General features: G+C 40.7%; 1 protein-coding gene across 1 annotated transcript in view; it reads left to right on the forward strand.

Annotated features, from left to right (window-relative positions):
- The first annotated feature begins 1,524 nt into the window (after positions 1–1,524).
- RAPGEF4 (Rap guanine nucleotide exchange factor 4) overlaps positions 1,525–17,237 on the forward strand; it is a 279,874-nt gene continuing 264,161 nt past the window's right edge. Inside the window, exon 1 of the mRNA XM_037523555.2 lies at positions 1,525–1,687. Within this exon, the coding sequence (XP_037379452.1) occupies positions 1,623–1,687 (65 nt within the window). The 5' untranslated portion in view covers positions 1,525–1,622. The remainder of the gene's footprint in view (positions 1,688–17,237) is intronic.

Below are 17,237 nucleotides of genomic sequence, written 5' to 3' on the forward strand. Positions count from 1 at the left end.
TCTCTAGACACTTACCTACAAACACTCTGAGTAAAGGGGTTCTGAGGAAGCAATCAGTGACCTTGAAACATTCTCAAGGACTCTCTGATGCCTTTATAAATGAATCTTAATATAGGAGATTTACTTCTTCCTCATATCATAAAAAAGAAGCAACATAAATATCTTTGGTAATCATTATATAAGGTAACATTTTAAATATTACTTATTTTATACATAATAAAAGTGAATAGGGTGAAGGTCAACTAGAGGGCAAATATTGAGCAGGGAGGTGTTGCTGAGGGAACATGGCAAGTCTGAAACCACCAGATCTGCCTGCAGAGCACAGGGAAAATGGCAAATTCTTTGGAGGAGTTTTATTAGGATAAAAGCATCCCAGAGTGCACCTGCTGTTTCATTCTCTCCAGTCTCCTTGAGCCTCCACCTCTGAGCAGGGGAGAGAGAGGAAGTAGGAAAGAAATAGAAAAAAAAAAAAAAAAAGCGAGAAAAGCAATGCTATGTCTCTTTTTACATTGCCTGTCCTCAAATGCACATCGTAAATATCAAGACATTCCTTGGTAGTAGTCCAAAAGATTTAGGTTGTCCCCAAGTTTCTAAACAACCTTCAAAATGTCATCTGCTTTTTGGCAGTGTAGCCGCAGCTTCTAGGCAGCACATGTGTCGTGCACACCTACGGGTGACAGGCAGCAGTGAGCACCCACTCCACTCTCCAGTTAGTATGTGTGGCCAGCCACTGCAGTCAACCCCAATGCCTTGGGGTCTTGACCCCCCAAACCTCAGTTCTGTGGTGGCCTCCTACTCCCCATTCTTATGCGTTTCTTTTCATTATGCAGTAACTGGAAGTCCTGGCAGGCCCACAGTTCAAGGCCAGAAACTTCAGTTTGTCATCTGCTCAGTCACCACTAGTCACCATTCTGGTCCGCTGTTCTCCTGTCTGGCTTCCGAGCACACCCCACTGTCTGCTCTTCCACTCCAGCCCTTCCTCACCTCTCAGGAGACACCCTGGACCTCACACTCAGAGCCCACTGGGGGTGTTCCTACCCTAAGTTAGGCGATCCCTCCACTCCATCCCTTCTTTAAAAAGGGAAAACGGAAAGGTGAATGAGAAATCACCAGCAAGTTTTGACAGCTGCCGAGGGCGACTAATGGTTTCTAAGGAAACAGAGAGGCAGCAGCCATTTTAGTGGCTTTTGCGGTATGAAAAACATATAGACACCGACATCCCCTGACCACCCGTCCCCACCCCCGCGGCGTTTTCCCTCCCGCCTCTGCAGAGGCCCCAGGTGAGAGGCGGGGATCGGGTCTCCCGGAGATGCGGCGGGCACCTGCTCCAGGTGGCCTGCCTCCCGGGGTCGCCCCCTCGCCTCCTCCCCGCAGCGGGCGGGACCGCGGGACACCCCACCCCCGAGCGCCGCAGTGCAGCGGCGGGCGGGCGGCTCGGGCCCTCCCCGTCCCCGCGGCCCGCCCCTCGGGTCCCCTCCCTCGCCGGCCCCCCGCCCGGCCGCCCGCGGGAGCCCGCTGGGGAGGGCGGGCCCGCGGCTGGCGCGCGGGGCGCGAGGCGCAGGCGGAGGCAGAGCCAGGCGGGAGGTCGCGGCCGCGGGGGACTCCGCGCGCCGCTGCCCAACATGGTCGCTGCGCACGCTGCCCATTCTTCCTCCTCGGCCGAGTGGATCGCCTGCCTGGATAAAAGGTAGCTCTCCAGGGCCCCAGCCGGCCCGGGCAGCGCGGCGCGGCCCCTGCCCGGAATCCGCTATGGAGGCGCGGGGCGCCCCCAGCCGCAGCCCAGACCCCGGCGCCGCCAGCGGGGCGGCGGGAACGGCCCCCCAGCCGGGGAGGGGCGCGCATCCTCCTCCGGGATGAGGGCGCCAGGGACCCCCGCCTCTCGTGGGGCGCCACTGCACGGGATTTGCACACGTGGTGGAGAAAATGCAGTGCAGTGGGGGGTGGGGGTGAGCACCCCCTCTTGCACCCCCGCCCCCTCCCGCGTCCCTTTTCGCCGCCCCCCCCCCCGCCCCTCCCTGCCCAGCTGCCCCTCGGGGCTCGGCTCTCAGGTGGGGCTGGGTTTTCTCTTCGCCTCTCGGGACGGAATAGATTCGTGCCTTCTTCCCCCTGCTCGGACCTTTAGGGCTAAATGTAATCTAAGTTTTAAGGAGGGCTGGGGAGAGGCAAGTGCAGAGTAACATTCTCTTTTTTGTTGCGGAAAGCAAAGTGAGAGGGACCCAGCGGAGCTGTCAAGCGCATGGCTGAAATTCAGAGCTTCTGCCCCCGCAGCCGCGCGCTCAAGGTCTGTGCAGGAAGGTCACGAGGGAGGCTGCTCTGCGTTCCTCTCAATACCTGCTTCTCCGGAAAGACCCTTACTCTAGAAAATGCAAACCGTGATGGTTTGTAACTCTCGACGACAGCTCCGTGTAAGGAGGGTGCTGTGTGCAGCAGCGAACTGCAAATGTTGCCAGGCTCTGACAGCATAATTTTCTGTTTGTCCAGATTGTGGGTTTAGCGGTAAACATTACACAGTATGCTAGCAATTACAGTTTATTACCCTGATTAAAAGGTGATGCACTGAACTTTTAAAGAACCGAGCGAGAAATCTTTCAGAATGAACTGCCTCTGAATTTGCGAGTTTGATGCAGAAGGGCAGTGATTCATGTCTTGCAGTTATCTGCGTGACATCTCTATTTGCATTTGCGTGAAATATTTTGCACTCTGCCATGTTGAAATTTTTACAATTAGCAGTTTCCTAGCTAGATGAAGCTTGATAATCGTGAGTGTGACATGCTTTGCATAGTTTTATCATTATAGGCCTTTGTTGAAAAAATTAATTTGAGAAAAGCTAAATGTGGCTCATTTGGATTACTTGATTTATTTGAGAAATAACATTTACTTTCAATTTCCACACAGTAGCAAGATTATTTGGCAGGCAGTGAGCTATTTATGTCTGCAATGATCTACTAATATTAGAAGAGTTGCATGCAATAAATAGTAAGAGAATTGTAGTGATGGTTAAGTCATACAGAATTATATAGAGGGACTAAGAGCACATTTATGTGAACAGCCTGCTGATGTTATCAGTCATCAAAATTTAATAGTTTAGGAAGGATGAATTAGAAGAGAAAATCAAGCTCTTGTACTTAACCTGTAAATAGTGGTGCTTCCTCATGAGTGATTTTTTTTACATAATAGATGCCATATTTCTATTTGCAGAGAAATGCATGGCTGGCATGCCATTTTTGAACAGTCAGTAATTCACTCCTAATCCTTTAGTCAGTAAGTACTTATGACAAAATCATATAGCAAAACTAACACAAGTGGGATATATTTGACTCTGTCTTTTCATAATGTGTATCTGTCCAAATGATTTTGTTTGGAATGGATTTTTAGAACATAGTTCCACAATCTAATACCACTATTCATTATAGGGGAGTAAATCTACCAGGGGAGAAAAAGCCTCTGCAAACACTAAGCTTACCATTGTGGAGTGCAACAGAGTAGACAGATTAATAAATTAAGGGTGTTAAGCTCAGGTCACCAGCTTTGATCTTGGATATGTCACTTTGCTTCATTGAGTACCAGAAAAATGATAGAACTATCTGCCTTACCAAGGATGAGTGGGCCAAATGAAAAAAAAAAAAAGAGTTTCAAGTACTTTGAAAACTGTATTCTATTTTGTGGTGTTAGGAGAACCTTGCATTTTCCACAGTGTTGATGCTACAATTTCTTTGAAGTTGAGGAGTGGCAGTCCCATTGTAAAGAGAACCTTGTTTGGAAGTTGCATTTTAGATTGTTAATATTTCAGGAGAGGGGGAGGAGTAAGTTCATGAAAGGTGGCTGGAAAAACCTCCTGAAGACGTTTCTATGTGGGATATTACCCCAGATATTTCTGAGAACTGTAATCTTGATATCCTATTTCAGGCACTGTGGTGGGCCTTGGTGGGGGATGGGGAGAGGAGGGAGAGAGGAATGTGGGCATAAGAGAGCCTCATTAACAACGAAGCACAATGCAATGTTAAGTGCTTTAATCGAGATCTATGAAATGCTTTGGGAAGGCAGAGGGTAGAGTTAGTTATCAGTTCTGCCAGGGTTGCTCTGCAAAAGTTCTGCCTGTTCCTTGGAAGTCGTGAGAAATTTCCCCAGGCAGAGCATTGGAAGAGGGCTTGCCAGGTAGAGGGAGCAATGCCAGCAAAGACACACAGGTGTGCCGCATCAGTCACAAGTTCCTCTTGTGATCAAGTCTAAATTATAGAAATGCACGCTGTTTTTCTAAAAATTTTTGATTATGGACATTTTCAAGCATATACACATGAAAAGAAGGAATGGTACAGTGAACCCCTATGTACCTTTGGAGATAAGATGTTGGAACCTTTGACAGCTGGGAAATGTAGTTTAGAGATATGCATCATGCAAGTGACAACTGTTGTGTTGTAGACCGCTAGAAAAAGAGAGACAGAGGGTTGAAAATAAAGGGGAAGTTAAAATAGAAAGTTTGCTGGAGTAAAAAAGTAAGCAATGAAAGTTGCCACAAATAAAATAAGTAGAATAAAGCCTTACAAGTATTTGTTAGGTGTCCCTAGAAAGTGACCATATGCAGGCAATGCTGCATAAACTTGCATGCGGGAAGAGATTGGAAAATAAGTAGCCATGTGGATTAGGTTAAATAAAGAAAACCCAAAGCATTTTATGTATCAAGCATTCAAGTTTTTAGAGTATAGTGGCAATGAGGCAATAAGAGTACACACTAATCTTGAAACAAGAAAGACATTGAACTTCTGGATGGATAGACATTGAAAAAAGTCTCAGCAAACTGTTCAAACAAATCAGATTTACCACTGTCTCATTGATCCTACATTTTTTTCTAAGCAGGGATGGTAACTAGAAATGAATTACATAGTAACCATTATTCAGAATTTAAGATATATAAATCCTTTTTTTAAAAAAAAATGTGCTGACCATTGTTTAGTTTCTGTAATAATGTTTCCCCTGAGGTTTTAAGTTTGCCAGCTGTGAAGTTAAGAACCATTGTATGTAATAATTCTCATGGCTGGTAAGGAAGTAGTATGATGGGACCCACATATTCACATATGTATGGTGAATCATTGCTGGCATTTGTCACTATGGAGCAAGACTTGGCAAACTGTGACCAGTGTTGGGGATCAGGCAGCTGACGGTATGCCTCCAGCACTCAGAATAGCTTTCACATTTTCAAATAGTTGGAAATAATCCAAATATAAATAATATTTCATGACCTGTAAAATTCATATGAAATCCAAATTGCGGTGTCCCTAAACAAAATTTTGTTGGAACACAGCCATACTTATTTGGTTATATATTGTCTATGGCTCCTTCCATACTACAATGGCAGAACTGCAAGGAGGCTGTTACCCACAGAATTGAAAGTATTTACTGTGTGGAGGAAGGAAAAGAGTTTGCCATCCCCTCTTATAGATGAAAGAATCTAAGAGATTGATAGAGAACCCACTGGAGATGAAAGAAATTGTCTTCATCTGGGAAGGAGTTCACAATGCTCAGTTAGAAGTACAGTTTGGAGGGAGCTCCTTAGTTGATTGGCTTATTCGAAGACCACTGGTGATCACAAGCCAAAGCAGAAAATGAAGTGAACCTGTTCTGGATGTGTAAAAAAGGGTGTAATCTTTCAAAGCAACATCACAATTTTTAAAATTATTAATGTTTCACTTTTTAATGTACCACATATTCAGTGTCTTTGCAACTGATGAAATCCCAAAATAGATGTTGAGTTAGCTATTTTGATGTGGTTGAATGAGAGTGAAAGAAATCAAGGAACAAACCAGAATACTTTACAGCACATATGGTGAGAGAGGATGACTCAGATATCAAAGAAGCATCAGACATGGCCCCACCCTTGAGGAACAGAGTAGATCATAGATGCTTGCAGAGCAGAAGGCTGTCACTGCGCTTGTGTCTACCCAGGCAGGTCCCAAGGGATGGCTTTACCCTGGTGAATTCTCCAGGATTCAGGGCTTGTCTTGCAATCTCAAAATCCTGAGCTGTCAGCACATCAAGAATCAATACATTTTTCAAGGAACAAATACACAGGCACCGAACTCTCAGACAGATGGAAAGGCAGTTCATTAATTTGATAATAACAGTGGAGAAGTGGATATTCCCTCCTTTGGCTAATGTACTCTCTAGGCTGCAGACTGGGAAATCCAGTTGTTATCAGAAGTCTGTGATGTGCATTGGCAGTAAGTTGCAAAGCTGCCAGGAGATCGGGACACTTACAACTTCTGGCCAATTCATTTACTTTCAAGAGTGACAGAGCCCAGGAATTGAATTACAATTAGACGGTAGTTCTGGGACTCTCTCCGGACAGCGTTGCCGCCACCTCTCCCAGTTAGAAGACCATTCCATGTCCTCTCATAGCACAGGTTGTTCAACGCTGTAACACCAGTCAGATTTCATTGCAGTTGCCCAATTACTTTTCTTTTTTTATCACTTAACTTCAATCCCTATATTTTATTAATCATTTAATCTCCACTTTTAGTGCAGATGACGCACTGAATGTAGAAGGTGCTTATGGTGTATGAGATGGCCAGACACAGCATCCATCGCATGGATGGTATGGGCTCTCTAACCTGTAGGCAAGTCCTTGCACGAGCCCCTTTTGCCTTGGAAGGGCCTTGCATGGGCACTGTTGCGATCCTATATTTCTCGCTGATGTGAACACTCATTTTTAAAAATGACATTGTATAGCTCTATACTAACTTATTATTAAAAAAAATAATTTTGCAGATTTCTCCTGCTATCCAAAAGTACAATGTTCCTATTTGGTATGATTTGGTGTGTTATTTTTTGGGATTTGGAATGCTATTACCATTCATGCATTTATTTGGAAAAAATTTGTATCATTCCATGACCCCCAAATGTCAAGTGATCTCTTTGTAATTTTAATAATATAGTGCTTGGAAAGTTTCATGCTTGATGACTATTTTTTTTGTAACTTTGTTGGGGGGGACATCTCATTGTACCCCCCCAAAACACCCATGTGTCACATGACACATATATGTGGATCAGTTAGAGGATAGCACAAATTACTGTGTAAACAGGGTAGAATCTGTGGTACTGATTCTATCTGCCCTAGGATTTTAGGAAAGGAAAGATTTAGCTCAGCTGGACTCCCTCAGACTCGGGGCACATAAGGGCTGATGCACTCAGAATGCTGGGCCTGAGGGGGGTGCTTGGTCCAGCATGTTTCTGACCCTGCAACCTCGTTCTCCTATACATAGTGTGGGAGCCTGAAAGCAAATTCTACCTCCTTGTCTTCATTTGTGTTCCCCTAAATGGACTTCTGTCTCCTTCAATGAGGGCAGGACTGGCAGATCCTTAGTTCAAGTTTCCTATGACTTTACAAGGTTTCATAGACCTTCCATCGGATTTGCTTATTCTCCTTTTCCACCTCCCCAACCGCAAAGCAGCTAGCTTTTCTTCAGTCAGATTTAAATCTATCCCTATGCATCCTGAGCAGTGGCAGTGAAAAGAGAGTTTTTCCCTCCAGTAATTTCAATTCACAGATGAGGCAGAGGGAGAGGAGAGCCTTGGGAGAATGGAGGGGCTGCGGAAAAGAAAAAGAGGATGGAAATAACTGGGTGTGGAGGATGACAAAGACTCAGCCAAACAGCTGAAAGCAAGTAGTCTGACTGGCTGGGGTGGAGCTACTTTATATCTTGTTTATTCAGCTGTATCCATGTGCATCTGCTTGTGTCCCCCGCACAAAATGAAAAACAAAGTGCCATTACTACCCACTTTTCTCTTCATGCATGCTCTTTCATGGAGCATCCATCCATTTCCTGTGCTTTATGCAGATTGCTTAAATTCTGAATTCTTGGTTTATCTTCTGGACCAGATGCATTTTTTTCTCTCTGTTGCATATTCCCATATCAAAAACCCATTAATATTTTGGGGCAGACATTGTTTTCCTTCCCCTATGTTTGCTAAAGAGGTTGGAAAAGCAAAATTCTTATCTTCCCAGTCTCCCGTGAGGCTACGTGACCATGTGATACAGTTCTGGCCAGTGGGGTATGACAGGTCTACAGAGGCTTCAGGAAAGTTTGGTTTTACTGATGAAAGACTGTAGGGTAAATGAATTAATCAGGCTTTTTGCGCCACTTGCCTTTGTGGCTGTCACCTGAGGCCTTGATCATGTTAATACAGAATGTGCTCAGGAGTGTGGGCCCGGGGCATGTGTGCCTGATGGTGGACACCTGGAGCATGGTGTGGGCAAGCGTGAGTGCACACCTGATCCTAGAGGCCAGGGCTATTAGGTGGCTTCACACAGAGATGGGACGGCAGCAAAGAGGACAAGTGGTGTGACTACCGAAGAGGTGAGACCATGAGACAATGAGAGAGAACCCAGAGAAAGAGTGAAGATTCGTGGAGTTGGGCTGGGGGGCTCTATTGTCTGCCCACCCCCTCCCTATGCTTGCCACTAAAAGACACAGATGTATTTGATACCCACTTTCTATTCTCTTTGCCTGGAAGTTACAACCCAAGGCCCTGGTCTGTGCAGACACAATCCCAGAAGAAAGGGCCAGAGAAACATTGACCCTAGTTTTTTTTTTTTTAGATTTATTTATTTATTTATACAAGCACTGGGTACAATCAGAAGCACGGGGAGGGTGAGAGAATTCACCAGAGCCAGAGCAGGGAGCAGAGCAGGCAGAAGGACCGAAGTACACTGCTGAGGGGAGCAGCGGGCGGCAGGAGAGGTCTGCGCGCCATGTGGGACCCTCCTCCGGTGGCCGGGGAGCAGCCCAGGATCGAACCGGCGCGTCAGAGGCCGTGGGCAGCTTCACAACCCAGCGCTCAACCGCTGCACCACCGGGGAGGCCCTGACCCTAGTTTTGACTGCTCAGTCATCAGTAGTTGACAACCTTCCTTTATTTTGTTGTTTTGGAAAGAAAAAGAAACTATTTCCGTAAAATGCTCTTTGTTAGGTTTTCTATTTATTTACTGTTAAAGTGTTCCTAACAAGTTGATAGACAATATATCTAAAACTGATTTTTATCTTTCTTATCTTCCTCATTAATTTCTCACCCTTACTTTTTAATTTTATTAATGACACTACTACTCATTTAAAAATTTCAAGTTTTTTGTGTTCTTTTTCCTCTGTTCTTTTTTACATGTAATCAGACACCAACTCTTCTCTTGTTATATTAATATCATTTCAGTATTATATTCTACTGCTTTATTTCAGAATTTTATCATCTGGATCTTCTCATTGTTCTCTGCTTCCAATCTGGAAAACATGAATATATTCAAATCAACTTCATTTAAGGTCAGCCAGACCCGGATTCAAATTCACTAAGGAGTGTCCTCTCCACCCCTTTGTCATGTAGTCTTCATGAAATGTTTAACCTTTCTGAACCTCTGTTTCCAAATCACCGTATGAGGCTACTTACTATATGGTTGTTTTGAAGATTATGGGCTAATGCAAGTGATATTTTTCTAAGAGAGCATAGGGTATTGGTTGAGATTTGGGGAGCCAGGCTGTGTTGGTATTGATTTTTTAATGGTGTTACTTTGGGCAAATTATTCAACCCTAGCAATTGTAAATTCTCCAGGATTTTCTATGTAGATAATCTTCTTATCTGTGAATACTGGCAGTTTTCCCTATTTCTGTCTTTTATTATTTATTTTTCTTGTTTCATTATATTGGCTAGGATTTCCAGGACAAGTTTGAACATAGGGATGAGAGTGAACTCCCTTGTCTTGTTGCTGATCTTACAGGGAAAACATTACCATTTTGCCATGATGTTAAGTTGTTAGATTTTATCAAATTCATTTTCTGAGATTACTGCGACAATCGTATTTTTCTTTTCAGAAATAGTGAATTTATATTGATTGATAGTCAAATGTTAAACAAAACTTGTCTCCTAGTTAGATCCAATTTGTCATGATGTATTATCATTTTTGTGTGTTGCTGTATACAACTTACTACATCTTTTTATACATGCATATGATTATATGCATAAAATATTTCATTAATGATATTTTCATACCTGTTCATGAGAGATATTAGCTGTAACTTTCTTTTCTGTGTTTTCTGTTTTTAGTATCAGGGTTATTCTGGACTCATAAATTGAATTGGGAAGCATTTTCTTTTCCCCTGTTTTTAAAAAAAGCTCTGTAATATTGATATTTCTTTTTAAAATGTTCTTAAGATATCATCCATGCCAGGTGTTTTCTTTATGGGAAGCTTTTTGAAGAAAAATTAAATCTCTTCTGTAGAGAGTTGTTCAGATTTTTTCTTCTTGTGTCAATTTTGATAAATTGTTTCAAGTAGTTTGTACATTTCATTTATCAAATTTATTGGTATAGGGTTGTTTATAGTATTGTACTTTTAATGCCCTTAGGATATTTAGTGATAATCTCTTCTTCATATATTAACAGGCAAGCTGTATCTGCTCTCTTTTTATCATGATCAGTCTTGTTAGGAGCTCTTTGATTTTGTTAATCTTTTATTATTATTTTTTTATTATTATTTTTTTAAAGATTTATTTATTTATACAAGCACTGGGTACATTCAGAAGCGCGGGAGGGTGAGGGAATTCACCAGAGCCAGAGTGGGGAGCAGAACAGGCAGAAGGAATGAAGTACACTGCTGAGGGGAGCAGCAGGCAGCAGGAGAGGTCTGCGCGCCATGTGGGACTCTTGCCCCGGTAGCCGGGGATTGAACCGGCGCTGCAGAGACTGCAGGCAGCTTTGCAACCCAGCACTCAAACGCTGTGCCACTGGGGAGGCCCGATTTTGTTAATCTTTTAAAAAAATCAACTTAAAAAAAATCTAAAAAAAATCTTTAAAAATAATCAACTAAAGTTGATTTTTTCTATTGTTTGGAAAAGTCATTGACTGCAACTCTTTTCACCCTTTATTCTATTTACTTTGCTTTAACTTGTTCTTCTTTTTCTGGCTTTCTAAGATGGAAACTTTGATATTTAATTTTAAAATCTTTTTGCTTTCTAATATGACCATAAAGAAATAATTTCTCATGGGAAATACAAAAAAGAAACACGTCATTTCACTATTAAGTGTTTATAAACTGAAATGATTTCTTCCAGAGAAGAACAATTAGTTAGGTTTATAATAGGACCTGTTGACCTTTCAACCTCATGGAAAGGAATTGTGCAATGTCATAAACAATATGTCCAGCAATATCCCAACTGGACAAGGGCAACAAAAGTGAAAATAAGCAAATGAGAACACATCAAACTAAAGTTTCTGCAGAGTAGAGGAAATATCAACAAAATGAAAAGGCAATCTATTGAATGGGAGAAAATATTTGAAAACCATTTCTGATAAAGGTTTAATATCTAATATATATAAAGAACTCATACAAGTCAATAGCAAAAAACCAAACAATCCAATTAAAAAACAGGCAGAGGAACTTTATTTTATTTTATTTTTATTTTATTCATACAAGCACAGGGTACAGTCAGAAGTGTGGGAGGGTGAGAGAATTCACCAGAGCCAGAGAGGGGAACAGAACAGGCAGGCTGATGAAATACTCTGCAGAGGGGAGCAGCGGGCATGGCAGGAGAGGTCTGTGCGCCATGTGGGACCCTTGCTGGCGGCCGGGGATCGAACCGGCACTGCAGAGGCTGCGGGCAGCTTCCTAGCCCAGCGCTCAACCACGGCGCCACCAGGGGAGGCCCCAGAAGAGGAATTTAAATAGATATTTTTATCAGGGAAATGAAAATCAAAACCACAACTAGATATCACCTCACTCCTGTTAATAAAGCTGTTATCAAAAAGAGAAGAAATTACAAGTGTTGGTGGGGGATATGGAACAAAGGGGATACTTGTGTGCTGTTGGTGTTGGTGGTTCAGGGTTTATGTTCACATCTTTAAAACATTTGAGTTAATTTTTGTGTATAGTGTAAGATAATGGTCTAACTTTATCCTTTTGCAAGTGGTTTTTCCAACATCATTTATTGAAGAGATTGTTTTTTGCCTACTGTATATTCTTGGCCTCTTTGTGATAAATCAGTGGACTATATATTAATGGTTTTTGGCTCTATCCTATTGATCCAGTTGTCACTTTTTATGACAGTATCATACTGTCTTGATTATTATAGCTTTGTACTATATTTGAAATCATGAGAATGATGCCCACAGCTTAGTTCTACCTTTTCAAGATTACTTTGGCTATTTGGGGTCTTCTATGATCTCATATAAATTTTAGGATTGTTACTTCTATTTCTGTGAGAAATACCATTAGACTTTTTAAAAAGAATGTATTTACTCAGATATCAGACCAATGGAATTCTGGTAGAGATTACATTGAATGATATATTGCTTTTGGATATTTTATCAATATTCTTAGAATTCATGAGTAGGGAACATCTTTCCATTTATTTGTTTTGTCTTCAATTATTTTCATCAATATATTATTGTTTTCAGTATACCAATTTCACTTCCTTGGTTAAATTTATTCTTAGGTTTTTTTTTATTTTAATCTTTTTCTTGTGATTGTCAATGGAATTGTTGCCTTAATTTCTCTCCCTGATAGTTTGTTATTAGTGTATAGAAACAATAGATTTTTTTTGATTTTGTATCTTGCAACTTAGCTAAATTTATTTATTCTAACAGTTTTTTTTTGGCAGAGTCGTTATGGTTTTCTTTATATAATATGTTGTCTGAGAATGAATGTGAATGAGAATGAATGTGAATGTGAATGTTTACCTCTTTCCCAATTTGGCTGCCTTTTATTCTTTTTCCTTTCTATTGATATGGCTAGGACTGCCAATACTATGTTGAATAATAGTGGTCAGAATAGGCATTGTTATCTTGTTACTGATCTTAGAAGAAAAACACAGCTTTTTACCATTGATATGGTATTAATTGTGGACTTTTCACATATTGCATTAGGTTGGAGTGCTTTCCTTCTATACTCACCTTTTTGGTAGTTTTTTTTTTAATCATAAGTGGACATGGAATTTTGTCAGATGTTTTCTCAGCAACTATTGAGATATTATTTAAAGATATTTAAAATCCACTGTTTGTTCACTTTAGTTTCTTCTTAGTAAATTTTGAGGCAAAAGAAAACTGACATTGAGAATTAGTGTTAGACAGACCAGGAAAAATATGACCATTTAAATGAGGTTAAAAGTGGGCCTCCCTGGTGGTGCACAGCACTATGAAGCTATCTGCAGCCTCTGCAGCATGAGTTCGATCCCCAGCAGGCTAGGGAGCAACCCACATGGCGCAGCAGACCTCTCCTGTCTCGCCTGCTGCTCCCCTCAGCAGTGTATTTCTGTTTGTCTGCCTGTTCTGTTCCCCACTCTGTCCCTGGTGAATCCTCTCACCCCCTGCACCTCTGGCCTGTACCCCAATTCTTGTATGCATAAATAAATAAATCTTTAAAAAAATAAATGAGGTTAAAAGGATTTTGTGGGGGCATGTGTTTTACTATGATGCTGATGACTGATGGTGATATCAACATCCTCAACTTATTGATGGACTTGAGTTTCCTGCTTAGGTAGCTTAGTTTTTTTGGTGATGAATTTGTCTGGTATCTGTAGGATCAGTGAATTCTCAGAATTCTCAGACAAATGTATCAGAGCAAGAAAAATGGGTCCACGACACCTAGAAATCCCAGTATTTCTCATTTTGTGGAGTTGTTTGCTATTTTAAACAAGTTTATTCTATAATCTGCCTTTGACAATATTTTGTATTGAATTGTTATCATATTTTCACCAACTAAGTAAATGATAACTACAATATGCTTGTCAATTTTTTCTCGTCAAATATTGAAGACAACTTGAGAATACTGAATCTCTGTGGTGATACTTCCAGGCATGTGGCCAACTTATTGTAAATATTCCCTGGTGGTGTTTGAAGATCTGGTTTGAAGAGTCAGTAACATTTTACATTTTTACATTTACATTTTATTTACTGAAAATATTTAAAATATTTAGACATGGACAATTTTTTGATTGCCTGGGCCATTAGAGTATAAATAAGATAGATTTCTGAAGTGTGACCAAACTTGGATACCAACTGGTTGAATAGAATAGCATATGATTTTATTGTGCTCTTTTATCTCCTTTGCTGTTACTGTACACTATAAGCTTGTGAAAGCACCTTATCTTTCCCTCAATTGAATTTTACGTTATCTCTGTTGCTTTGCTTCCTACCTTTTCAGCACTTCATTGGATACTTAACAATTTTAGAGTTTCACTTTAAATATTCATTATTCAGTAGAGTATGGATATCAAAGTGAATCTCATTTGAAAAAAAAAAAAAAACCTTTGAGGGCCTCCCTGGTGGTGGAAGGGATTAAGATGCAACCTATGAGGCTATCTGCGGCCACTGCAGCATGAGTTCGATTCCCAGCCAGGGAGGTGACCCACATGGTTCAGCAGACCTCTCCTGACTCACCTGCTGTTCCCCTCAGCAGTGTATTTTGGTCAATCTGCCTGTTCTGTTCCCCACACTGTCTCTGGTGAATCCTTTTACCACCCGCGCCTCTGGCCTATACCCCAGCTCTTGTATGCATAAATAAATGAATCTTAAAAAAATAAAAAAAACCCTTTGCATTTTGATGATTAGTGTATATATTTTTGGCCTCTATCATTAGAAGTCCTAGCCATAAACATCCACAGGGCAAATGGCAATGACAAGCCCTCAGAGGAGCCTAAAGAAATGAAAAATGGATATTATTAATCCTGCTTTGTTTTGGAACATCTAAAAGAGAATCAAAAGTAGGCAAATTATGATACTGAAGTAATTTAAAATTATATATATTTTACTCACACTTTTAGGGAAATGGTATAGGTATTAGGGAGAAGGGAAAGTGGACAGTATTATAACAATAGGATGGAGTGATTTAAAAAATACTGGAAAATTATTTTAAAAGGAGTTTCTTTTTCCATTTTGGGCAAAATTTGATTCTTTTTTTCCTTTTTGATTTTCTTTTTATCACCCACTATTGATTTTTATTTGCTTATGAAGAATGTTGTAGTCAAATGCTGCCATATAAGAATGCCTCTAAAAATAGAACAGCATTTGAATGTATTTCTTTTGAATCAGGATTAGCAACACAGGAATAAAGTTGGTTTTATATGCTGAATTCTACTTATCGCTATAATTATATAGCAGGAACCTTATTGATGGGGATTTTGTATCCTATGATTTATATTGAAGGAATGTTAAAGACTTAGAAAAGAAAAAAAAGTAATGAAGGAGATTATAGCGAAAAAGGAAAACATTTTAATAAAGCCCACTGATGTTTAGCTGGTAGATTGATACCTGAGACAACAGTATATATCCTTGATGTAACAAGTGACACGGTTGCTACCACCACACGCTTTTCTCTCACCTTGGTTTATGAGAGCTGTGGCTGGATTGCAGCTGAGAGTTGACAACATGCACACACCCCTATCTTCTTTCTGGGGGTGTTACAATTGATGTGTATTGACACCTGTCTCCTTCCCAGAAGGAAATGACAGGAATTTAAAAGGCCTTGCCTGAAACTATAAATTTTTAAAATATAATTTATTTATATATATTTTACATCATTGTTCATGTTTGTAAAATGTTTGCTTTCTCCCCTCAGGTGTAGTCCCCATATTAAACTTTATCTTAATTGGGACCAAGTCAAAGAATTTCTGGCTTTATTATCAGATATAAGTGGTCATAAAATTTCAGTGCATTTTTCTATAGTACTTTTTTAACCATGTTTGAGCTTATATTTTATGATTTCATGTTTCTTGAAAGATGGTGGCTTGGATCAGGTGACAGCAGTGGAGATGATGAGATGTATGATATATTTAGAGGTAGAACTAATAGGACTTGCTCATGAATTATGTGTGGGAATGTGTGAGAAAGAGGAGTCAAAGGCAATTGTAAGTTTTTGTTTCTTTCTTTTTTTTCTTCTTCTTTTTTTTTTTTTTTTGCTTAACTGAAAGGATTGTGGAGCCATCTGTTTTGGAGAAGGCTGGAGATGGGGTGTTTTTGAAGGAATGAGAAGTTCAGATTTGGACATGTTGTGTTTGAGATGTCTATTAAACACTCAACTGGAGATGTTGATAGGAAATTGGATATTTGACTCTGGAGTTTGGAATAAAAGTCTGAGCTGGAGATGTAAATTTGGGAATCATTAATACATAGATGGTATTTACAGACATGGATTGGAGAGCATCACGGGAGTGAATGTTAAAGAGAAGACCAAGAATTAAGCCCTGCCATCCTCCAATAAGAGTTCAGAGGGAAGGAAGTAGCCAGCAAAAGAAACTGTAGGAGGAAACAAGGGAATGGTGACTGTGACCTGAAAGTCATGTTAACATGTTTCCAAATGTTCAGATCATGTCATGTTGACAAAACATTTGGAGGAAGAAAGGCCAGTCTAAGTTTGCATTTTAAATTCCATACCTTACAGATGACACAGCTAATAGGTCTTCTTTTCCAGCCGGGTCTTGGAATGTTGTTGTGGGGGATGTGGTAGGACTGAAAACAAAAATAAGATAATGCACACAAAAGGTACGTGGCAAATGCATAGCCTGTGACTTAGGCTAGACCGAGACCATCCATCTAAAATGTGGTACATGGGAAAATCTAGGTAAGGAAAAATGAAAAATCAAGGTATAGAAAATGTAGAAGACAAGAGATAGGATAACAGGGATGCAATTGTGAAAACATAGGATGTTGTTTTTCTGTAACAGATGGAGAAAAGAACAGGGAGGCAACATCACTGTGATAAATACTGAACAGCAAGGAAGCAAACTCTCACAGCTGAGGCATGCGGGCTGCTGTGAAACTCAGAAGTGATATTATCAATAAAGCCAGAGTTGGCAAGTGATTAACAAATAAATAACATATGGCTCATTGGTTGCCATGTCCCAGGAAACATCTCTCAGGAGATGGTGCATTCGTTCCTGGTTGGTGTACATTTGCTTTGGATATATATGGCAATTGTGAAATTGTAACTACCTAGTGTTCCTTAGCAAAAATGCTGCAACAAAAAGCTAGAGTTTTGTTCCTGGACAAATGGATTCAATTCTTCCTATTTCTCTTACTAAGTACAACTATAAACCCAGGACATTATATATAAGACAAACAGAAAAAAAAAAAGGAAAGGTGGGGAACTCTATCTGGAAAATGATGTAGTGGTGCGTTCCGTGAGGTCCTGTTTATTTCCCAGGCTACCTGCTAGGGCAGATAGCAAACCAGAAATGCCAGTGGATACAGACCAAAAAAGAAAAAAAACA

The sequence above is a fragment of the Talpa occidentalis genome, unplaced genomic scaffold (assembly GCF_014898055.3).
Source record: "Talpa occidentalis isolate TD23 unplaced genomic scaffold, MPIMG_talOcc4v2.1 talOcc4.3, whole genome shotgun sequence".
Taxonomy (NCBI): domain Eukaryota; kingdom Metazoa; phylum Chordata; class Mammalia; order Eulipotyphla; family Talpidae; genus Talpa; species Talpa occidentalis.